Source organism: Petromyzon marinus, chromosome 63, assembly GCF_048934315.1.
Source record: "Petromyzon marinus isolate PM22_M1 ecotype Great Lakes invasive population chromosome 63, UKy_Petmar_22M1.pri1.0, whole genome shotgun sequence".
Lineage (NCBI taxonomy): Eukaryota > Metazoa > Chordata > Hyperoartia > Petromyzontiformes > Petromyzontidae > Petromyzon > Petromyzon marinus.
The window spans coordinates 6,915,705-6,940,788 of NC_133729.1; the positions used below are offsets into that span (position 1 = coordinate 6,915,705).

The following is a 25,084-nucleotide window of genomic DNA, read 5'->3' on the forward strand; positions in this document are numbered from 1 at the left end:
GTCAAATAAAATAAACCTGAACTTCAATTTTTAAATGTATTTTATTTTTACCACCACCACAACATGAGACATAAGCGAATTTCATCATGACGAGAAGCATCCGATAACAGTGTGTTATGTACAGACGCTGTGTGTGAAAATTAAGATGATCAACTTTAACGATTTAATAAATTGCAGCAGCACACACATAGATGGTTAAGGTCCAATCGACGAGGTGTATCTGCAGGAACATTCTACCACTTTGCTAGAATCACAATAGCATAACTCCAGATAGATTACCCACACCTCACGGACAGCCTATTATCACCAACCGTTAAAACAGATTTGCCTCTCTGAACTACCCTGACCAGCCAAACACAGCCGATAAACCAGCAATCAACTCTTAATTTAAAAAGCCACGCTGGTATTTTTGATTGGAATTGGCACGGTGCACTGTGGACAACCATCTGACAGTGAGGGGACTTTAACCCGTAAAAAAATCTCGCAGTTCAAATCTGCAAATGATGAGAAATCCCATCACAACAGCAAAGCAAATGCAGGCCGGAAAACATGTAACACGTATCCAGCAATGTGACGCATCGAAATGCTTTGGTAAATACCAGTTACATTATGTGAGGGATTATTTTTTTAACCATGGGAGAAAACGAAAGAACCCAGTGGGGAAACCCATGCAGAACAGAGGGAGAGAACACACAAAATCCACAAAGGAAGATGCCTGAATAGGGAATCGAACCCAGGCCCTTCTTGCTGCGAGGCAAGAGCATCACCACTGCGCCGCCGACACCAATCTGCCTCCCAGTGTAAATTATTAAATTGACCGTGTGACTTAAAGCATGGGCAACAGTGAATTCGTGGCCAAACGTAGCTCATTGTTGGCGCTGGGAGGCGCCTGTCAAATGTAATCGGTTCACGCCGTGACGTTTTATCAGCAGCGGACGACGCAAGGTGAGGAGGACGTGCCGGCCTTACTGGCAGCTGCAGCCTGTAACTGTGCCAGCTTACTGGCACTTGTTGGCTGCAGCAGCGCCAGTGACCTAGAGGGGTGATAACAGCTTCGCGATGTGTGACATGTTATCCAAATCACCGAGTATATAGTCATCCACTTCCTTTATGAGTTGGAGCAACTTTGTGTTGTCCGTCTCATCAATCTCGACGTGGTCTTCGAGCTCGGGGTTCTTCCTGCAACGGAACACAAAAAAAGGTTTAGCGGCGCTGTTCGCCTTCAAGCGGTGTTTCTCAAACTTGTCTTGTCCTGAGGACCACTCGGCCGATGCAAACGTTTCCGCGGACCACCACCCAGCCCCCCCAACGCTGGTGACAAACCTCATTTCACTTCTCTATCTAAATACCAGTAATACAAGATGATTCATATTACCGTAACAGACAAAGTAAACGCAGCTATGAAGTTTTTTTTAGGAGGGGGAATTCAGATCTAAGGATTAGAATGCTTTAATAGGGGTAGTTTACCTAACTTCATTGTTTTGTTAAATATTACTAATATTAATGTCCGAAACAAATGGTGTAAACATTTTAAATATTTCCGGATCAACCTGCGTTTGCATCACAGCCGCACGGACCACCTGGAGGACCTTTCGCAGACCCACTGCTGGTTCTGCGGACCAAACTTTGAGAACCACCGCCTTAAATAAATTTCACAACAAGAGGGCGCAGTTACAGAAAACACGCCAGGCGCACTCTAATCTGAAACCGCAGTGGCCGCCGGTTGTCATTCTTAATGCAAATATTTATTCTCAGTGCGCTCGTTGACCCAGCAATGCCCGAGTTTCAAGACATTTTTTTCCTGAGGGTGTCAAGTTGTCGCAGTGGAGGAGCCTACATTGCTGCTGTGTATAACTCCAATTAAGTTACAGTAGACTCTTAGTTGTCCGCGTGTGGTTTATCCGATTTTGAGTATTAACCTCGCACCTGATATTTTGACGTAAATGAATAACTCATGGATTTTCCCTTAAGCCCAAATTAATAATCTAAAAGCAGTTATGCATTATCATTCTTGGAAATGTTTATTACAAGTCGCGTGCTTAAAGCGAGCAAATATGTGCTCCAGTTAATCGGAAATCCACGTGATCACCACTACAGAAAAGTAGTTGCGTATCTTTACAACGGTGGGCGACGTTTGAATTATTTTGATTGGTGTGGCTCTGCTATCCACATAGTGGGCCGAATCTTCCGCCCGGGAGCAGGAAAGTGTTATCACCGAGCACACGCATCAATCAGGTGATCGTTAGTATTCGTTATAAATTGAAAGAGTAACAATCGAAATCGTCAGCTGTGCTTAATTTTGAGTGATTCATCTGATCATTTATTTTGTGAGTTATCACTGACAAAACCGGGCGATGACAGAGAAACTTAAACATAATTTATACCAATATTAGTGGTTTTTGGCATAGAGATCCGCGGAATTTGTTTAATATTTTTGGATTATGCGCGATGTTTTATTATCCGCAGCCGCCCTCCCCGTCATTAGCGCGGATAATCGAGAGCCTACTGTATTTGTATTTGTCTGCTGTATTTGCATGTAAATTTTCAGCATTGGGGTCTGTGTTGTTGTTTTTTTAGATATGGGGAGGAAAGTAGAAAACACTGAGGAAGCTCATCCAGAACAGAGGGGGAGAACACAACAATTTTACGCAGAATGGCTCCCAGAGTCGAACCCAGGCCCCTTTTCATTGCGAGGCGCGAGCGTTGTCACAACTACTCCGCTGCCATGCGTGTGCGTGATTTGTCTTCCGTGTTATTGTCCACATTAGCTCAACGAGAATCTCACCTGAAGTAAGGCACCTTGACGGTCTGGCACCACGCCTCAGCGGCCTTCAGGTGATGCGCTTCGGTGAAAGTCAGCTGTAGACAAAGACGAAGACCCCCCCATATAGCCTTAACAGAAAGTTGGGGCAAGTGCTGTTAGCGAGTCGCACCTATGAAGGCCGGCAGGGCACACGAGAGAGTGGGTAAGCCAGCACCACGCCCGTCCGCCTTTGTCTTCCCAGTAGCGATGTTTACACACCGCATCAGGTACTCATTTGAGGCCGAGTTGACCTCGGGGAGGTCCAGGACCGGTTCAGATCATCGTCACTGGTGTTGGCCGTGCACGGGAATTGAACTCGGGCGACCGAGTTCGTAGCGCAGCGTAGCGCAGCGTAGCGCTAACTGCGATATTACCACTCCCCACTCAACTCTACCCTTTCACGCACAAACATCGTTACTTTGCTCTCGAGAGGCACAGTGGATTATTCTTATTATTCAGCATGTTTACCCAGGAAAGCCTCACAAAAATACCACTCTAATAAGTAGCCATGTACAGTGAACCCTCTCTATGTGCAAGGATTACGTTCTTTAAAACCCTCGCAAATGTAGAATTTGCGAAGTACAGAAATCTGGTTTCAATCGAAAAAATGGGGTTACGTTCCTGGTACGAGTGAATATAGCGGGATGGGGGGGGAGTAAATGTTGAATAACAATTACTACAATAAATACGTACTTACGAAGAACAATGTTTTTATATAGTCAATTTCGTGTGTGCACACGAAATAGATTTCAATTTCGTGTGTACACACGAAATAGATTTTTCCAAGACGAAGGTACTCTGTGAACCCACTGGCTATCAACAAACATTCGTTCATAAAGCCATCCAGATATATAAACACGGACACAATTTCAACCGAGAAGATGGGTGGAAACTCAGCAATCATTGGAATGACGTTATTAACCAGTTTAAGTCATTACTGGCTGTGATGTTCCCAGCCTACCACCTTCCGATGTTAGTTGTTATTTTCGGCTCTGATTTTTTTACATTAACATTTACATTTCTCACTAACACAGCTACCTCACGCGCCATCCTAGAGGCGGCTGCTTCACGATCCTCCATTAACATGCTAATCTCTTACATTAACATAGCCACCTTGGCGCACTCGCCGTGTAGAAGGCTCGGCGATCTTGTATTGACATGCTAATTTTTGCCTGGCAGCCCTCTGATTGGTGGAAAGCCCACCACAGCCGCGGTCGCTGCCAACCACTTGCATTGGCATTGGCTGCTGACATTTGGGCTACGCCCATTTCAAACCTTTATAAGCAGTTGTCTTTAGAAGCTGACCCCCCTTTTCCTGAAGACGACCGCTTGTGTTGCGATCAAAACGTCGATATTTTTTGTATTTTTTTCTGTCTACATAGCTTTACCAAAAGACCCAAAGAATATGAATTCCTGCAGTCACGAAAGCTTTAAGTCAAGATTTAATGTGTTTTTAGTTAACTTTGACGATGATTTCACGACAATGGTGGTGGCAATGGTGAGACATTCAGGAGGATGACTCCTTGAGAGATGCAGGTGTTTGATAACAACACCACAGTTGTTATCATTGCAATACTGGGGGAGCGCTATAGCCGCAACACTTTGCCTGATTTCATTCACATTCGTTTTAAAGGACCTCAAAGTCGACTCGTGTATACCAACATGTATAACCGAGTCGACTGTAAGTACTTGGAAGGGATATCAGGGGTAGGAATGGAGATGGTTAGTGGGTTAAGGGGGCATGGAGAGGATCCCCCCCCCCAAAGGAGGGAGACATTGCAACTTGCAGATGTCTCGTAACGGAAAAGGGTTAATGCACCTTGCCGCACATCACAACTCGCCCGTCGGCAGTGCAGTGTATTGTGTGACCTGCTCGGGGTTATACTTACACTGGAGCTGATGCAATGAAGCATTTTTTTTCGATGCTTTGAAAAGATCAATTCCCAGTTGCAGTCTGGGAACGGGGGCCCGACCTCCACTGGGGGCTTTTTGCCAGTGCCGAGGGACAACACCACCTTCAGTGAGGGTTCGTCCAGACCTGGCTCCTGGAACGTCACGGTGAAGACAACTCGTCGCAAACGCAGCGCCGCATACAACGTGGGTGCCACGGTGGAGAGATGTTAATTACCTTGCCTGGTATACAGGAGGGCGTGGGTTCGATCCCGACCATGACATCTGCAATGGGGAGTTGCACGTTCTCCTCGTGATTGCATGGATTTTTCTCTGGGTCCTCCAGTCTTTTAGAAACATGCGTTGAGAGTATTTGGCTGGGATAATAAGCCACTGCGTTGAGCTATCATTAGTGCCCAAGTCGCTTCTTAAAAATAGATAGTTGCTCAGTGAGACTTTACTTGGTAAAATAAAAGTTTAGTTTTAGGCCTTGCCTTGGACTTCAAGCCTCTGCTGTGGTAGTAGATCTCTGCCAGCATGGTCATGGTGGGGTTGTTGGCCAGGAGGCCCCCATCCACCAGGTCATAGATCGGCGAGAAAAAGAATGGCGCCGAGCTGGTCCACGTGGCCGCCTGCCACGCGGGAAGGTCCGACATGCGATGGTCGATGAGATCTGCTGGTATGACGATAAAAACCAAATCACAACAGCGCAAGTTCTAGGGAGCCTCTTCCGGTGAGGGTTCCGCCTACCCCTCATGCCGCTCTACTGGCCCGACTCTGCTGATGAGACACAAAAATGTTGAAACCCAGCTGCTGCAAAAAATGCATATGTACACTCCCAGAAGGCAGTGCGATTGATGGGATGCGTCACCTGAAAGACCGGGGGAGTCTCCGCGCTTCTCTGCTTCAGGATGTTTGTAGTTCGTGAACAACATCAGGTCCACTGGAAAAATGTCCACCTTGGTGGACGTCACCATCACCCTGTCACGCGGAGAGCCACGTGCGACTGTGAGACACTCATGGGGCTTGAGCTGGCCAGCCCTCCAAACAGCTAAGGGTCATGTACAGAAATGCTAAGCATGGCCATCTCTCGCTTAGACAACCCAGAGCTCTTAACTGTGCAGTTTCACTCAGCGGCGACTGGCATTTATTTAACGCAGCGACTTGACACGGAGTAGGTTTTTTTAGGTCAATGCCATGATCAACAATGGATTTCAAAGTTAGGTCACATGATCTGACCAAATTTTTGTCGTTACCAGCCCTCTGCCACCCTATGCAGGCCAAAAATATTTAACTGTAACGCGGTGTGCAAGCGTTTTGAAGAACGCGCCGATTACCGTGGGCGAGTTCAATATTACTATTTAATGCCCAAGTGGGTCGTGATGCAGACACCTGGGTTGGCGTGACTAGAAGGCATGGGCCAGATCAGCTCAACAATAACGGCTGCTCGACTTCTGTGCAGCCCATGGGCTTGTAATTATGAACACACTGTTCCGGCATCGATGCATCCATATAATATCATTGATGCACGCCGGGTCAAAGCAAGAACATCTGCTGGATTATATAATTACGGCCCAGCAGATGTGGGCCCATGTCCTTGACACCAGGAATTACTGTGGAGCTGATCTGCCCAACTGACCATCGACTTGTCATCTGTAAGATGCTCCTGCAATTCTTCCACTCCGGTGGTGGGGGTCCGTCTAGGACCGCATTCAAAGCCACAGTGGCCTGGTCTCAGCTAGGTGAGGATAGTTGCAAGCAGGAATTTGAACATCGCTTGCAGCTGGGGTTGGCATCATCCCCCTCCTGATGCTGAGGAGAAATGGGTTTCAGGACTGTGGCTCACGCAAATGCAAAGACTGCATTGGGTATATGGTCCAGACCTCCCTGAGACCATAGCTGAAGGAGGAGGTGTTCCGGCTGGTTGAGAGAAAACGACAGGCCCACTCCAGTCATCTACAACATCCAACATCGGAGAATGAGAAGGCTTACTGCAGCCTTCGCTCGGAGATTCGGAGAGCCGTGAAGCGCTGCAAGGATGAGTGGTGGGCACGGGCTGCTGAGGAGGTGGAATCTGCCTCAGTAGTGCAAATCACAAATCACTATTTAATCTAATCAAAAAAGTAACTTGCAGTACCTCACCTATCACCATCCTTAAGGGAAAAAACAGTAATCCGATCTCCGACCCCAGGAACAGGTCTGCAGGTTTGCAAAGCATTTTTGTGAGGTCTTAGGGGTGGGGAATTCCTTTAGACCAGACTACATCATGGGGCAAGGTGGGGATGACCTTGGTAAGGCTGCGGTGCCTCAAACACTGGCAGAAGTTTCCACCCCTTCTGAATGGTTCGCTGAGGTGTCATCTGTGGAGGAAGTGCGAGGGGTGATCGGAAGTCTGAGACCAGAAAAAGCGCCGGGCCGAGACGATCTCCAAAGAAAAATGCTGAGGGATGGTGCCATCTGTGTGCAGATTGCCCGTGACATTATCACAACTGTTTGGACCACAGCACAGGTTCTGCAGGATTTGAAGGATGCCCTACTGCCCCCCCCCCCTCCTCTTTAAGATGTCCTCTTTAAGAGGGGGGACCGCACAGATTGTAATAACTATAGGGGCATCTCTCTTCTCAGTATGCCCGGAAAGGTCCTGGCAAGGATTATTCAACATCGCCTTGCCAGGCATGCAGATAAAAGGCTTGCGGAGCTCCAATGTGGTTTCAGAGCAGGGCGGTCCTGCACGGATGCCATATTCTATGCCCGTCTGCTTCAGCAGAGGTGCAGGGAATTCCAACAAGACCTACATATCTGCTTTATTGACCTGGTCAAGGACTATGATACCATCAACAGGCCAAGGCTATGAACAGTTTTTCCTGCTTTTGGAGTCCCTGATTCTCTGCTCACAATCATTAAGGGCCTCCATGATGGTGGGCAGGCCCGGGTAAAGCTACGTGGTCAGGAGTCTAAGTCAGAGTCGGAGCCATTCCCTGTTTACCTTGGGGTGCGACAGGGATGTCCTCTGGCTCCCACATTATTTAACATCATCTTTGACCACGTAGTTCAAGCACCTTTCCATGGCTGTCCCAGAGGAATTTCCATCTGGTACAGATACAATGGGAGGCTGATAGATGCCTAGGTGCAGTTGAGGGATGGCTTCCTATTGGTCACCATTTTATATATACTGATGATCTGGTGATTGCTGCTCACTCAGAGAAGAAGATGGAGATGCTGTTGTTGAACCTGGAATGTGCTACTAAGAGGTGGGGTCTTATCATTAGCACCACCAAAACTAAGCACCTGCCTGGGTATTTTGTGCCATCAAACACTCCACCCCCTCAGCTCCCCATTGGTGATGGAGCAGTTGTGGAGAGAGTGGAGAGTTTCCCATACCTGCTGCGTACTGCTGTGCCGAAGCTACCTGGAGTCTGTCGCTCCGCACGAAGCTTTGGGTCTTCTCGGCCACAATCATGCCCTCCCTCCTCTATGCCTGTGAAACATGGACCCCTCTAATGGAACATCTGCGCCGGTTAGAAACATTCAGGCTGGCCTGCCTACAATCTATCCTGGGTTTAACCAGGCTGGATTATATGAGCTCACAAATCCCTTAAATATCTGGACACATTCCCATCAGTGAGCTCCTCCGGCAGGCAAGGCTGCTCATTTGTGGCCAGGTTGCTTCTGAAAAATAGTTATACAGCTCAGTGGGCCTTGCTTGGTAAAATAAAAAAAGAGTTTAGGTTATTAGTTTCGTTTAACATCCAGCCAGGATCTCGGAGCAGCCGGCCCAGGGTCTTTGACCTCTGAGCCAGCACACGGCAGCCCCCCCCTGGATTGTTGCGTACACTCAGGGGCTAAATGCCAATGTCGAGGTCTGCTCTCCATGACGAGAGGGCTGCAGGAGCGAGATCATGCATACAGTTGTGCTATACTTACGTTGAGGGCCCACAGACTGCAGTTTATCTATTACTATACGGTCGATAGTTTGGGTTGAATGTCCACAATCGCACTACTGTGGCTCTTGTCTTTAATTTTCCATTCATGAAAGATATCTGGTGCGCATTGGCCCGTTGATGTTTTGATGCGGTTGATGGTTACACCACCAGTGTCTTCGAGGAGCAATGTCAAAGCCAGGAGGTGGTGCGATGTTTGGGTCTCGAATGAGGTGTTCATGCTGACGCGTAATGATGTGTAATGATGTGTAATGATGCGTAAGGTTAGTTGAGGAGATGCCGCTACCTTGGGTGTGTGGTGGATCCAAGATTAACGTTCTTAAATACACTTCTCATGGCCTCTTTCAGCTTTATGGTGGAATGTGGCTTGGCTCCTCGGAACACTTTGTCCTTCAATTGTAAGTACGTCCCTATTATTTTCGGTGGTTGAAATCCTGAAACAAACCAAGCAACGTTATAAAAAAACAAAAAACACTTTCCAAGGGCAAAGTTTTTCTTGACCTTTTTTTTTCGTGGCGATAGGTGGTGACGCTCGTGCCTCACAGCGAGAAGGGGCCTTGGTTTGACTCCCGACTCGGGCTCCTCTCTCTGTGAGTGGACTTTGTGTGTTCTCTCTCGCTCTCGCTCCCCCCTCTTCTGCATGGGTTTCCTCCGGGTTCTCCGGTTTCCTCACAAAGCTACAAAAAGTGACGTGTAACTGGTTTTGGCCAAAATATATACATTCTGAATGAACAAAAAACTTCCAATGACTCAATTGAGATCGCACACACAACCACAGCATTGACCCCCAATTGCGAAAACTTGGCAGGACCCTCCTGAGAAAGATTATTGAGGCTTCGCGAGGCTCTCCTGGGTAAACAAAGTGGAATAATCGTAATATTTACTTCAATTGATTCCCTGACCGTTATCTGCATCCCACTCGGGCAAGTCTCAACATTAACACCGAATGAATGTGGAGAGGTGACCGGGTTCAATCAGAGCTCCGAACCATCACAGATGAGGTACTTGGGTTTAAAATCCAGACTGCTGCCAACCGTGATTAAACCAGATTCTCAAGTGTCGCGAGTTTGATCTCCGCACAGTCACAAATGAATGCATAAAACAACAAAAACCTCTGATAGCCATTACATTTTATTTTGCACTGGGGCCTACATGTCCAATCAGAGTAGGGCCACGTGTGATGCAGCCTCATCTCCGGACTGCCCGAGGTGCCCCCCGGATGTAGTGCACGATAACGGAAATTCTTTCTGGTCATGTCCAACTATTGCTGAGCTCTATGAACACATAACGGAGGTTTTCAATGATTAACAATGCATCTGTCAATATGAGTGTGGAAACTACTCTGCGGTGCCGAAGAGAAGCGGGGCTGATCCGAGAACAGAACGCTTTGTTAGAGACTTTCAATATAGCAGGCCAGGAAAACCATATTGAGCAGGCGGAAGAGTGACGAACCCCCACCCCACCCCCTCCCATACTCAATGGCTCAAATTCATTAGAACCAATCTCAGCACTGGAGGATTTGAGCTATAAGCTCAGAGACGGGGAAGAAGAATACAACACGTGCATGGGGTCCATTCCTAAACCTTATACCAGTCTTAAACGCCTGAACCAAGAACAGTAATGACTGGCCAACCCCCCCCCACCCCAAAGAAAATACCTTCCTCCCCTTTCCCCGCCTGCTCGGATGAGTCTGGTGTGCCTACTGATACCGTCGATGCTCCCGGTACTACTGGCTGGAACGTCAGAATGTTGTAATCTATGATGTGAGGGAGGATGTGGAATAAAACTATTTTGTATATACACAAAAATTGGTTCTGCACTACGTTAGGCTGAATTCCAACTGAGAGAACGAACACTACTCTCAGTGGCAGGGCGGGTGGGAAAGTGCTGCTCCTTACTGTGCGCAACACAGGTCACTTGCAGAAGAGATCTCTCATAGGTAGCTTAATGGTATCAAGTTCCGTAGGCTTTTCTGTGTGAGCCAAAGCATCATTTGAAGAAGGAGATCTCAGAGCTAGCTCTATGATATTAGGTTCCGTGGGCCATTCTCTAATAACACGATGTGACACACTGCTCTACTAGAGTTCGATGATGGTGGTGGTGGTGATGATGATACGGGAATACGAGGACTTACCGAGGACTATGGCGATTGCCAGGATGCCGCCCGTGCTGGTGCCGGCCACCCAGTCAAACAGCTCAGCCAAGCTCCGGCGATTGTTCTTTCGCCAGAGGAAATCAAGGATGCGAGCGAGCACCAGGCCCCGAATGCCACCGCCGTCCATGCAGAGCACGCGGCCTCCCCCACCGAGCACAGGTGCCGCGCCACCACCATCACCACTGCCGCCCGTGACGCTGCAACGAGTGCACAGAGATGATCACCGAGTCACCACGGGGGTCGGGTAACTATTGTTCTTTTACTAGGTATACTCCACAGAGCTATGTAGCTCTTTTTCAGAGGCGACCTGGCCACAAATGATAGCTCAACGAAGTCGCTGATCATGTGCAAATGTATCGCAGCCAAATAATCGAAATGCGTGTTTTTTAAATGTGGAGGGAAAAATCTGAGGAATCGGAGAAATATCCACATGATCACAGGGAGAGAGACACGCAAACTCCAAATATACAGGCGTCAGGGTCGGGATCGAACCCATGACCTCCTGCGTACCAGGCAAGTTATTTAACATCGTGCCACCGTGGGGCCCCAAAGTTTGGGTTGGATGGCCACAATCCAACTACTGTGGCTTGTCTTTAATTTTAAATTGCCTGCAGCACATCCCCCGCATTGATGTATAATGAATGATACTTTGTTTATATACATACATCATCATCATGACTGGTGGTTGTCTGATCCTTGCTCAATTCTGGCCTGGCCTGGCTCAAAAACTCAATACACAAACGAGGTGGCAAGCGGTTGGGTGAACGGTTCCCGGTTTTCCTCGCAGCAGCGGCTTTTGTCTAGCAAACGAAGACGATCACTGTATCGCGCTTTCAAATGCGCTTCTGTGGAACACTCTTCCTTCCAATGTTATGAAGCCACTGTGCAGCTATGCACTTTTAAATCTAGATTTAAAACAAATTTCTAACTGCTTTTTGTATTTAGTTTGTCCTTCCCCCGCACCTCCGATTAACGTGGTTGGCTATGTACGGTGCAAAAGAGGTTCAACACATACATAACCGGTACTTATTCACAACGATACGTCACAATTGAGTGCAACCCTTTTGTAAATCCACTGCTGGATGATGAGGGCTGCTGCCCCAAGCTGTGTCCAAACCTGGTAGGAATTTTGCAACAAGGACAGGAGGGGGATTTTTGATATTGTGTGAGGTTGCATGAATCCCTTCTTGGACCTTGATCGACTGGGCTCAGAGGTGGCGATTGCAATCAATTATTTCAGTGAACAGAACATATTTTAAAAAGACAAGATCCCAACAAAATACCTTGCTTTGCCGTCTTCATCCGCAGCAGCACCGGAGTCATTGAGTCCTGGTCCATAGTAACAGAAATGAACAGTGATGTGGTCTGTGCTGTGGGTTATCTCTGTCTGCTGGGGGCAGCAGTAGCATCATCATCAATAAGAGCCGTCTGATGCCACTGTCCATAGTTCGAGTGTCAATCACGGTCTGGATTCACTCGGCGATTTTCTGTGACTTTCATCGATGCCAGAAATGTGCGTAGAACATACGCTCCTCTCTCTGATTCTTAACCCTTTGCCGTTCCGAAGACGTACGCGTCATTGTTTTTCATTCCGATGACGTACGTATACGTTTTCTTGAATCGGAACCAGAAGAAAAAATAAAATAACTTTACTGGTACCGAGACTCCCACAAGGCCATGCGAGTGGTACAGTTTGGTGCCAGTTATCATAGAGTACGGTTGTGTCACTACGGTTCTCTGCGGTGCGATCAATGTATTTAAAAACAGTGGCGCTTCACCTCTCTAAATAAACACTGAACCGCTTGTGTGTTCCGAGATTGAGCGGTGAACGGGACACCCCACGGTCACATTCAAAACAGTGCTACAGTCAATTAACTTTTACGTAACTTTTCATTTACCAGGTTATTTATCCTGGAGAAATCCGATGAGCTATGAAGCTATTTTTCACAGATGTTCAGTAGGAGCGGGTCAGAAAGTTACAACACAAACATGATAGGAGTGCAAAGTATAGGAAAGGTAAGCAAATCACTCCAAATAAATAAACTAAACTATTTTAATTTTACCACGTAAAGCCCGCTGAGCTATTATTATTTTTCTTCAGAAGTGACCTCGCCACAAATGACAGCTCAACAAAATGACTTAACTTCTGCGGCCATCTGGAAAGCTCTTCCTTCCAATATTAAGAAGCCACTGGGGAGCAATGCACTTTTAAATCATCGACATTGGAAACTCATTCCTTTAGAACTGCTAGTGTTTAGTTTGTTGTCATTCCCGCCCCCAGCACGTTCAATTAGCACGATTGGCTATGTACGGTATGAAAATAGTTCAACATACACCCGTACATACAATGTATATACATTGTACGTACGTACATACATTGTGGAACGTACATACATTGTGCAAACATCGTACGTACAATTGTACATATATACTATACACACGTAGTGTGTTAACTCAGGCGCACACTTGTACTTGGAGGCAACACGTTTATTTAACACAACGGGTAATTCTAACAGGATAACAGCAGAGGGTGGTGACCACCACGGCTAACTAAACTGACGCTCAGAGAGACAATTCTATAGTCGGACCAGGACAGCTAACGGGCTGCCTGGTCCAGGCGTGAAGACCGGAGACCGAGGATCGAGGATGGCGACTTCATTCCCACAGTGGAACGCCCCGATCCCTCTCGGGACCCCGCTTACAACTCCCCTGGCGTGGCCGGCCCCGCCCCTGGCCACGCCCCCCTTCCAGAACCCTCGTGGAGACTCTGGATCCCCATCACGTGATCCTCTCACCCCCGACTGGGGGGGCCCCCTGCCCCCTCGTCCGGTCACGTGCCCTCCCGGGTTCTCACCTGAAACCTGAGTTGGCGCTGATGCGCGTGCGTAGGCCTCGCCGTGTCGCAGCAATGACAACACCTGGTCCTTCACGCCTGCACAACGACAACAAACATCGTCACAAGCGGCAGTGCAGTGGTGAGAACCCTCGTGCCTCACAGCGACAAGGGCTCCTGAATTCGATTGTCAACTCGGGCGCCTTTATGTGTGTGGAGTTTGTACTTTCCCCCATAGGTAATACAAAACACAATGTAACTAGTATTGGCCGAGCATTCCAAGGCTATTTTTTTTTACTTTTTGTTGGACGCTATTTCGTCTCCCAACAACAGCGTAGGGCAGAGGAGCGACGCTCACAACAACGAGTGGAGCGCAGTGCCGATAAAATGCAGCAAGTTGGCACAGCAGGTGGCTCAGCTGGGTGCATCTGCCAGTCATCTCAAGTCAGCCAACCCATGGCACCTGGGTCTGCACTGTGACCTCCTGCCAGCAACGAGACTGCGACGCTTCACGTGGCCTCAAAGTGCATCTGGCCTGGCACAGGCGCCGTGGTGACGTCACTCCAACTTAGTGGCGAACGGCGGCTGTTGTTGTTGTCGTCTACGCCAGGGGCCCCCAACCCCTGGGTCACGGACCGGTACCGGTCCGTGACCTGTTAGGAACCGGGCCGCGCAGCAGGAGGTGAGCGATGGGCGAGCGAGCGAAGCTTCATCATCATCTGTATTGACAGATGAAGCTTCATCATCATCTGTATTGATAGATGAAGCTTCATCATCATCTGTATTGACAGATGAAGCTTCATCATCACCTGCATTGACAGATGAAGCTTCATCATCATCTGTATTGACAGATGAAGCTTCATCATCATCTGTATTGACAGATGAAGCTTCATCATCATCTGTATTGTCAGATCAAGCTTCATCATCATCTGTATTGTCAGATCAAGCTTCACCTGTATTGACAGATGAAGCTTCATCATCACCTGTATTGACAGATGAAGCTTCATCATCACCTGTATTGACAGATGAAGCTTCATCATCACCTGTATTGACAGATGAAGCTTCATCATCACCTGTATTGACAGATGAAGCTTCATCATCACCTGTATTGACAGATGAAGCTTCATCATCACCTGTATTGACAGATGAAGCTTCATCATCACCTGTATTGACAGATGAAGCTTCATCATCACCTGTATTGACAGATGAAGCTTCATCATCACCTGTATTGACAGATGAAGCTTCATCATCACCTGTATTGACAGATGAAGCTTCATCATCACCTGTATTGACAGATGAAGCTTCATCATCATCTGTATTGACAGATGAAGCTTCATCATCATCTGTATTGACAGATGAAGCTTCATCATCATCTGTATTGTCAGATCAAGCTTCATCATCATCTGTATTGTCAGATCAAGCTTCACCTGTATTGACAGATGAAGCTTCATCATCACCTGTATTGACAGATGAAGCTTCATCATCATCTGTATTGACAGATGAAGCTTCATCATCATCTGTATTGACAGATGAACCTTCATCATCATCTGTATTGACAGATGAAGCTTCATCATCATCTGTATTGACAGATGAAGCTTCATCATCACCTGTATTGACAGATGAAGCTTCATCATCACCTGTATTGACAGATGAAGCTTCATCATCACCTGTATTGACAGATGAAGCTTCATCATCACCTGTATTGACAGATGAAGCTTCATCATCACCTGTATTGACAGATGAAGCTTCATCATCACCTGTATTGACAGATGAAGCTTCATCATCACCTGTATTGACAGATGAAGCTTCATCATCACCTGTATTGACAGATGAAGCTTCATCATCACCTGTATTGACAGATGAAGCTTCATCATCATCTGTATTGACAGATGAAGCTTCATCATCATCTGTATTGACAGATGAAGCTTCATCATCATCTGTATTGTCAGATCAAACTTCATCATCATCTGTATTGTCAGATCAAGCTTCACCTGTATTGACAGATGAAGCTTCATCATCACCTGTATTGACAGATGAAGCTTCATCATCATCTGTATTGACAGATGAAGCTTCATCATCATCTGTATTGACAGATGAACCTTCATCATCATCTGTATTGACAGATGAAGCTTCATCATCATCTGTATTGACAGATGAAGCTTCATCATCACCTGTATTCACAGATGAAGCTTCATCATCACCTGTATTGACAGATGAAGCTTCATCATCACCTGTATTGACAGATGAAGCTTCACCTGTATTGACAGATGAAGCTTCATCATCACCTGTATTGACAGATGAAGCTTCATCATCACCTGTATTCACAGATGAAGCTTCATCATCACCTGTATTCACAGATGAAGCTTCATCATCACCTGTATTGACAGATGAAGCTTCATCATCACCTGTATTCACAGATGAAGCTTCATCATCACCTGTATTGACAGATGAAGCTTCATCATCACCTGTATTGACAGATGAAGCTTCATCATCACCTGTATTGACAGATTAAGCTTCATCATCACCTGTATTGACAGATGAAGCTTCATCATCACCTGTATTGACAGATGAAGCTTCATCATCACCTGTATTGACAGATGAAGCTTCATCATCACCTGTATTGACAGATGAAGCTTCATCATCACCTGTATTGACAGATGAAGCTTCATCATCATCTGTATTGACAGATGAAGCTTCATCATCACCTGTATTGACAGATGAAGCTTCATCATCATCTGTATTGACAGATGAAGCTTCATCATCACCTGTATTGACAGATGAAGCTTCATCATCATCTGTATTGACAGATGAAGCTTCATCATCACCTGTATTGACAGATGAAGCTTCATCATCACCTGTATTGACAGATGAAGCTTCATCATCACCTGTATTGACAGATGAAGCTTCATCATCACCTGTATTGACAGATGAAGCTTCATCATCATCTGTATTGACAGATGAAGCTTCATCATCATCTGTATTGACAGATGAAGCTTCATCATCACCTGTATTGACAGATGAAGCTTCATCATCACCTGTATTGACAGATGAAGCTTCATCATCACCTGTATTGACAGATGAAGCTTCATCATCACCTGTATTGACAGATGAAGCTTCATCATCATCTGTATTGACAGATGAAGCTTCATCATCATCTGTATTGACAGATGAAGCTTCATCATCACCTGTATTGACAGATGAAGCTTCATCATCATCTGTATTGACAGATGAAGCTTCATCATCACCTGTATTGACAGATGAAGCTTCATCATCATCTGTATTGACAGATGAAGCTTCATCATCACCTGTATTGACAGATGAAGCTTCATCATCACCTGTATTGACAGATGAAGCTTCATCATCACCTGTATTGACAGATGAAGCTTCATCATCACCTGTATTGACAGATGAAGCTTCATCATCATCTGTATTGACAGATGAAGCTTCATCATCACCTGTATTGACAGATGAAGCTTCATCATCATCTGTATTGACAGATGAAGCTTCATCATCACCTGTATTGACAGATGAAGCTTCATCATCACCTGTATTGACAGATGAAGCTTCATCATCACCTGTATTGACAGATGAAGCTTCATCATCACCTGTATTGACAGATGAAGCTTCATCATCATCTGTATTGACAGATGAAGCTTCATCATCATCTGTATTGACAGATGAAGCTTCATCATCACCTGTATTGACAGATGAAGCTTCATCATCACCTGTATTGACAGATGAAGCTTCATCATCACCTGTATTGACAGATGAAGCTTCATCATCACCTGTATTGACAGATGAAGCTTCATCATCATCTGTATTGACAGATGAAGCTTCATCATCATCTGTATTGACAGATGAAGCTTCATCATCACCTGTATTGACAGATGAAGCTTCATCATCATCTGTATTGACAGATGAAGCTTCATCATCATCTGTATTGACAGATGAAGCTTCATCATCACCTGTATTGACAGATGAAGCTTCATCATCACCTGTATTGACAGATGAAGCTTCATCATCACCTGTATTGACAGATGAAGCTTCATCATCATCTGTATTGACAGATGAAGCTTCATCATCACCTGTATTGACAGATGAAGCTTCATCATCATCTGTATTGACAGATGAAGCTTCATCATCATCTGTATTGACAGATGAAGCTTCATCATCACCTGTATTGACAGATGAAGCTTCATCATCACCTGTATTGACAGATGAAGCTTCATCATCATCTGTATTGACAGATGAAGCTTCATCATCACCTGTATTGACAGATGAAGCTTCATCATCACCTGTATTGACAGATGAAGCTTCATCATCATCTGTATTGACAGATGAAGCTTCATCATCACCTGTATTGACAGATGAAGCTTCATCATCACCTGTATTGACAGCCGCTCCCCATCGCTCGAATTACCGTCTGAGTTCCACCTCCTGTCAGATCACCGGCGGCACCCCCAGATGGGACCGTCTAGTTGCAGGAAAACAACTCACCCACTGGTGAGTTGTGTAATTATTTCATCATATATTACAATGTCATAATAATAGAAATAAAGTGCACAATAAATGTAATGCGCTTGAATCATCCCGAAACCCCCCCACCCCCCGTCCCCCCGGTCCATGAAAAAATTGTCTTCCACGAAACCGGTTCCCTGGTGCCAAAAAGTTCGGGGACCACTGGACTCTACACGGTGCGCGTGCGGTGAAGCGAGCCGTTTGCCGATCTCTCACCCCCGGCGTGCACGTCTGCGGCAAGGTCCCACACCGAATGTCCATCTTTGTTCTCCACCGTCAGGTCAGCCGAAAACAACACCAGGGCCTTCACCGTCGTGCACAGATTCTGAAAGCGCGGAGCAACACGCCTCGCACAGCAACAGGGCGAGTGCTGTTAGCGAGTAGCGCCGATGAATGCCGGCACGGCACACGAAGCGGTGGGTGGCCAGCATCCGCGCCCGGCCGAGTGGCTATGTTTACACACCGACCGCACCAGGTGCTCGCCTGCACTCACCTAGCTTCTCTCTCACGCACGAGAGGCGTCCCCTATAAGCCGTCTCACAGAGACGCGCACGCGTGGAGCTCACCTGCAAATGGTCATTGATGCCGCTTGAGCTGCGGCTGTCGCGCATGTTTTGCAGGATGCTCTGTAAGGACACGGAGCATCATCACACACAAGATCTCCATATAGCCTTTAACAGACTTACACACATTGTTACACAACAACAGCTTCCATTCGCCACTAAGGGGCGGTGATGTCACCACGGCGTTTGTGCCAGGCTATGTGCACATTAAGGCCACGTGAAGTGTCGAACGCAGACCCAGGTGCCATTGTTGCACAAACACACCAACGCACACTGAGACCACCACACATAGACCACCACACACACAGTGACCACAACACATACACAGATTTTCACCAATTCGCCACGAAGTAATGGTGAAATTACCACGGCAACTGTGCCAGGCCAGGTGCACTTTGAGGCCACGTAAAGCATCGAAGGCTCGTTGCTGGCAGGAGGTAACAGGACCGACCCAGGTGTCATGGGTTGACTGACTTGAAATGACTGACAAATTAACCAGCTGTGCCCCCTACTGTGCCAACTTTCTTCATTTTAGCCAGCTGGCGCTCCACTCGTTGTTGTGAGCGTCGCTCCTCTGCCCTCTGTTGTTGTTGGACTGCGTTACTAATGCAGCCACTTGAGCTGCATAAGCCACAGTCCTGAACTTCAACCATTTCCCCTCAGAATCAGGAGGAGGCGGGTGTCTCACCTTGATGGCCACGTGCAGGGGCGTGTCTCCGTGGGCCCCGTCTCTCGCGTCGAAGTCGGCGCCGTTGGCCAGCAGCGCGATGACGGCGGAGAGCGCCCCGGCACGCACGGCCACGTGCAGCGGCGTGCTGCCGGCGCCGTTGCACGAGTCCAGCGATTTCGCGCCGCCCTCCGCCAGATCGTAGATCAGCTGGCGCCGCCGAGGGGACGAGGCGCAAAGTGTGGGTGGGTGCACGCACGACGAACCCGGCAGAGACCCGAGTTTGATTCCCGCTCACGGCAAGCAACACCAGTGACGATTACGTGACTGTGACTGCATTTTTTTTTTAAAAAAATCTAGATTTAAAAACGAATTTCTTTAGAACTGCACCTCCGATTAGCGCGGTTGGCTACGTACGGCGCGAAAGAAGTTCAACGTACTTGTGAACATCACCCCTGGGGAAACAAAGGAGGCCGGGCGTGGTGCTGGCCACCCCCCCCCACTCGTGTGCTATTCCAGCCTTCATAGGTGCTGCTTTTGTCTCCCACGTGGCAATGTTTACAACACTGCACCACGGTGGCGCCCCTTAATTTAATAAAAAATAAAATATATAATTTCAAATTGCATAAGTACATCTATTCCGCGGGGTTAAATGAATTAGTTAAGTATAGGACATATTTGCGAATAAGGATTTTATGGATAAACAGGGACCAAGTGATGTGAGGTTGGATTTTATGTTGAGGCCACAAAGGTGGGTCATGGATGGTACATCAAGTGCAAATCGAAGAGCAGAATGATGAAGCGGGAGGCGTCTGTTTAGTGATTCATTAGTGGCTGATCTGTAAGCAGCGTCACAGTAATGCCAATATATTATCAGTATGTTTTTTTGTTTGCATTCTAACCACAAGTATTGTGGTTAACGCAGACATGATTCCTTGTTAAAGGTTTCAGTTTGGTGTTTTAACATCTCAACACAGCTGTTTTGTTGCCAGACAAAAAGGGGAAAGCCTATTCTCATATTTTGGTACTGGCAAACTAGGTCCCATGATGAAGCGTCACAGTGGTAGAACAATAGCTGCAACAATTACACAGCAGCAGCAGGGACATCGCACCCACCCCTATCGTAGAACGATAGCTTCAACAATTGCACAGCAACACCTCCCCCCACCGAAAAAAACACGTGGCAGCACCCTCCTGAAAAGAGTCTTGAGACTCGGCGAGGCTTTCCTGGGCAAGCAAACGAGCGCCGTGATAACACTGGTCGTGAGGCGTCGTGAAGGAGATGCTGCGTTACCATGGCGACGTTGTCGTCGACCTGCGAGGCCATGTAGTGCGCCGCGATGTTCCCGTGCTTGTCCGCGGCCTCCGCGCGCGCGCCCAGGCCCAGCAGCCCACGCGCGCACGCCACCTGCTTCGCCTCCACAGCCATCATCAGCGGGGTGCGGCCGTCGTCGCTCTCCGGCTCGTCGATGCTCCTGCCGCCACAAACGACAAAGATCCCCCGTGTAGCCTTAATAGACTTCTTGAGGCTAGTGCTGTTAGCGAGTAGCACCTGTGAAGGCCGGCAAGGTACACGAGGGGGTGGGTGGTCAGCACCACGTCTGGGTCGTCTGTCTCCCCAGTGCCAAGGTTTACACATCGCATCAGGTACTCATTTGAGGCTGAGTCGACCTAGGGGAGGCCCAGGACTGATTTAGATAAAAGTCACTGGTCACCAAATTCGTTGCACACCAAACACACACACAAAGACACAACGTTCCCCCGTGTAACCCACACAGGCTGTTGGGGAAAGTGCTGTTAGCGTGCACCTGTGAAGTGGCTATGACCACGACCGACCACTTTTGTCTGCCCAGCACTGATATTTATGTACAGGACCTGGTACTTAGTTTGGCTGTGAGTGGGGATTCAACTCGTGCAACTGCCTCCAACTCCCCAGCAGTGTCCTTGACCAGCCTCCTCCACAGAGGCCGATCTTGACACCACTGGTAACGATCATCGGCAAGTCCACTCAGCTCCACATCCTCCTCTACCGTATCACTCCATCACTTCTCCAGCCCGTGCCACACCCAAACAGAAGTTACTTGGGCATGCGGTGGCTCGGCATGTGGGCTACGTGACCCAGCCAAATACAACATTCATTTTTTTTCATGGATTAAACTCGTATGTGACAGGAACCTTCCACCATTGTTCCAATGTCGCCTCGCTTCAGCCTGTGTCCAGCGGCCTCCCCTCCGCACCCACCTGCTGACCTCGGCGTGAGACAGGGCCTGGTGAAGGCCGCAGTAGGCCGCCACGTGCGCCAGCGTCCACTTTGGCCGCTCCTGGAGGCACCGGGCGACGGCCAGGAGCTTGCGTCGTCTCTGCTGGTCGTCGTCGTCGCCGTCGTCCCGCGGGCAGCTCGTGAATGGGCGGAGGGACGCGTCCAGCCGCTCTGCCAGTCCCCGCGCTGTGCCCTCATCATGCTCCGTGAACACTCTGCGATGCCGGGTAGTGGCCGAGGGGAGGTGGGGGAGACCACATGGGAAGACCCTCAAGAAAGAACTTGAAAGGCTATCCATCGACGGTCCACGTTCCGGCATTAACACATAAACTCACCGCTGATATTTGGTCCGGCGTGTTCCGCACAAGCCCTGTTGCATCACTGTGATCCCAATCTCTTCCCCTCCTGGCGTTTCCCCAATTGCTCCCTTATCCGTCTCCTCTTCCCGTGATAATTTCCCTTCCTCCTACTGATGAGCTCGTCCCCTCTACGTGTCTTGCTTGTGAGGCTGATGACTCGATTACCCGTCTCATCTGCTCTCGAACCCTCATCTCACCCAATGCAGAACCCTCATCTCACCCATTATTATTATTACTACTTCCCAGGAGAGCCTCACCAAGTCTCATGCCTCTTTTTCAGGAGATCCCTGTGAGGATATCACAGAAGGGGGCAATGTTGCTGCTGTGTGTGAGATCCAAAATGGGTAAATTGCAGGTAATTTTTCAGCATTTGGGTTGTGGTTTGTTTGAACAATACCGGTTAAATTTCATGGGTTTTTTTTGCTATGGAAGGACACCAGGGAACCCCATGTAGAACATGGGGAGAACATACAAATTCCACACGCAGAAAGGTGGCCCAAGTTTGGAACCAAACCCAGGCCCCTACTTATTGTGAGGCACGGGCGTCACCACTAGAGGCCGACCGAAACTGAATTTCTGGTTTCGGCCGAAACCGAAAGTAAACCAAAAGTAAAAATTTTAATTTCAGCCGAAACCGAAACTGTGCCGAAAGTGGCCATTTGCCAACTTTCGGCGCCGAAACCGAAACCGAATTTTGTTCGGCCTCTAGTCACCACTGCGCCACCACCACTGCGGCCCCACGTGGAAGCGTGGTCCTCGGAGCAGCTCCTTTGCGTGAAGCGAGCGACGTGGAACGTGCACGGACCGAGCCGTCTTCACCTCGCCCACCGCTCGGGTTCTTCCGACGCCTTCATCACCCCATGGAAAGTGGGCGACTCTGCTCCAACCTTGTGCAGGGTCAGGGCCTCCAACTTCAGCACGGAGGCTCCCAGATCTTGAGCAGAGAAGAGCTCATACTCCAACGAGATTATCGTTTTGGGGTTGTTGTCCATGGCGTGTCACCTGCGGAGTGTCACCTAGAAAAGGATATGGCATTCCGATTCGTAATTTAAATTTTTAAGGGTGAAGCCACTTTCGTAGTGACATGACTAAATTTGTGTTATTAAGACGCCTTCACCATCCGACGTGGCCAAATAAATGAAATCGTCACCCGATGTATGGGCGTTAAACGTTCTGCTGATTATTATCATCGTTTCAACCCATTCATCCGGTGAGTTGAGCGATTCTCACAAAATGTGAATGGATCGTAGTGGCCCAACTCAAAAACCAGTTATGAATCGCAATATTTGCCTGCGAAAATGTACACCTTAATCTTAATATTATACATTTGAAAGGTGCATTTCATCCAAGGATCCCAATTCGCCGCATATGGAAAGCAGGAAAAACGACAGAGCCAGCATAAAGGACCAAAACTATATGGGAAAATACATTTTAAAGAGGTGAGTTTTCTGCGCAGATTTAAATAGCTCTAAAGATTGTTCTGTATTGGGGTGAGATACGGTGGTGTTGTTATCACCAACTGCCCGTGGGGATCACTTGAGGTTATATTACTCAGGGCGGGGTCCACATCCCATACCAGATTCCCCATGTTGCGCAGAACCTCTGCTTATCTATCCTGCAAGGGCGCAACTGCGACTCCCAAAAAAACAAGTTGAAAAAAAAACCCCACCGTAAAGTCACTCAAAAACGCCTCTCTCACTAAGTAATACGACACATTAAACGCATCGTTTGCCTAAACACCACGCACATGTCTATGCCCTGACATGGGCGCTTTTACCCACACACAGGTGACAGCCCATTTAGACATGTTTATATCTCTTCACCCAAATCTCTTTATCCACACAGATGGCCAAATGTCAAAATGTGAGAATCCAAATATTCATGGCTACAAGATACGTAATACTGCACACAAATGATAAACCATGAAGATTAAACGTTCACGCTCAACGACTATATAATGTGCGATTATACAGCTTACAGAATGCTAGGGTCTTTTCCGTAGTGGAAGTGGAATTGAATGTAAGCAATACTTTGTCGTGAGTACTCACCACAACCATCACCTTGAGCACATATGCATCGCCACTCACCTTTAGCTTCACCACCACCCCGAGAACTCACTACTACCTTGACCCTGAGCAAACACATCCACTCACCTCTACTGTCAGGGCATCTCGAGTGCTTTCTCTGTGCGGAGGAAGACGGGGCCGATGGTGGCGATCCGCAAAGTGCAAAAACGTTTAATCGCACATTTATATTCATCCAGTCCACCAGGAATCCACACCCATGCCCTAGGGCGGAGGAGGGTTTGACTTTTCTCCCCACGGCTAACGATACACTGCCTCGTCTTCTCCCACGTGTTCGCAACTCAAGTGATTTCATCCTTGCCCGAGAGCAATTATGTGTGGGCGAGCGTTAGGACTGCGGAGCGTGTGGGTCAATATAATCTCGGGTAACAGTCTGCACCACAACCTCCTGTTGACTGCTCAGGTGTGGCTGCTTAACATTGTGAGATTTTCTTTTATCACCCACTGACTAACCCACTCGTAAAAAATCCCAGTTACACTTTGACCCATTCACCCACTGTATATGCAGAGTTTGCAGAGCCTAGAGGTGTTACATTGTGAAGAATTAATGTAATTATTATTGGCACTTGTTTGCCCAAGGAAAACTCACTGAGTCTCAAGACTCTTCTCGGGAGGGTCCTGCCAGGTCTTCACAGCAGACGGGCGATGTTGCTGCTGTGTGTACTTATGCAATTTGAACTTATATACTTTATATATTTTACGTATTTATATTTAGTGATTTGCTTACCTTTACTACACTTTGCACTCCTATCGTATTGTGTATTGTTTGCTGTTGTAACTGTACGAACCACCCCTACTGGGGTGGTTCGTACCGTTACACCACCCCTACTGGGGTGGTTCGTACAAGCGTTTGACTTACGAACAGGTTGCAGAGACGAATTACGTCCGTAAGTCGAGGGCTGCCCTACCAGCTAGCTACATTGTGTGTGTGTGTGTTGGTGGGGGTGGATTTCTAGATATCGGAGGGAACCCAGAGGAAAACCATGCAGAACAGGGGGAGAACATATAAAC

General features: G+C 47.7%; 1 protein-coding gene across 1 annotated transcript; it reads right to left on the bottom strand.

The window, feature by feature from the left end:
* On the bottom strand, positions 1–23,206 carry LOC116955983 (uncharacterized). The gene is made up of 14 exons (XM_076053914.1): positions 22,809–23,206; positions 21,612–21,845; positions 20,665–20,845; positions 19,392–19,580; positions 18,707–18,766; positions 18,357–18,465; positions 13,644–13,721; positions 12,073–12,118; positions 10,769–10,986; positions 8,921–9,068; positions 5,565–5,674; positions 4,693–5,366; positions 2,786–2,859; positions 1–1,179 (listed from the first exon to the last, which is right to left on the bottom strand). Exons 1-12 carry the CDS (start codon positions 22,979–22,981, stop codon positions 5,140–5,142), a joined length of 1,773 nt encoding a protein of 590 aa, XP_075910029.1. The 5' UTR covers positions 22,982–23,206; the 3' UTR covers positions 1–1,179; positions 2,786–2,859; positions 4,693–5,139.
* Positions 23,207–25,084: the final 1,878 nt, after the last annotated feature.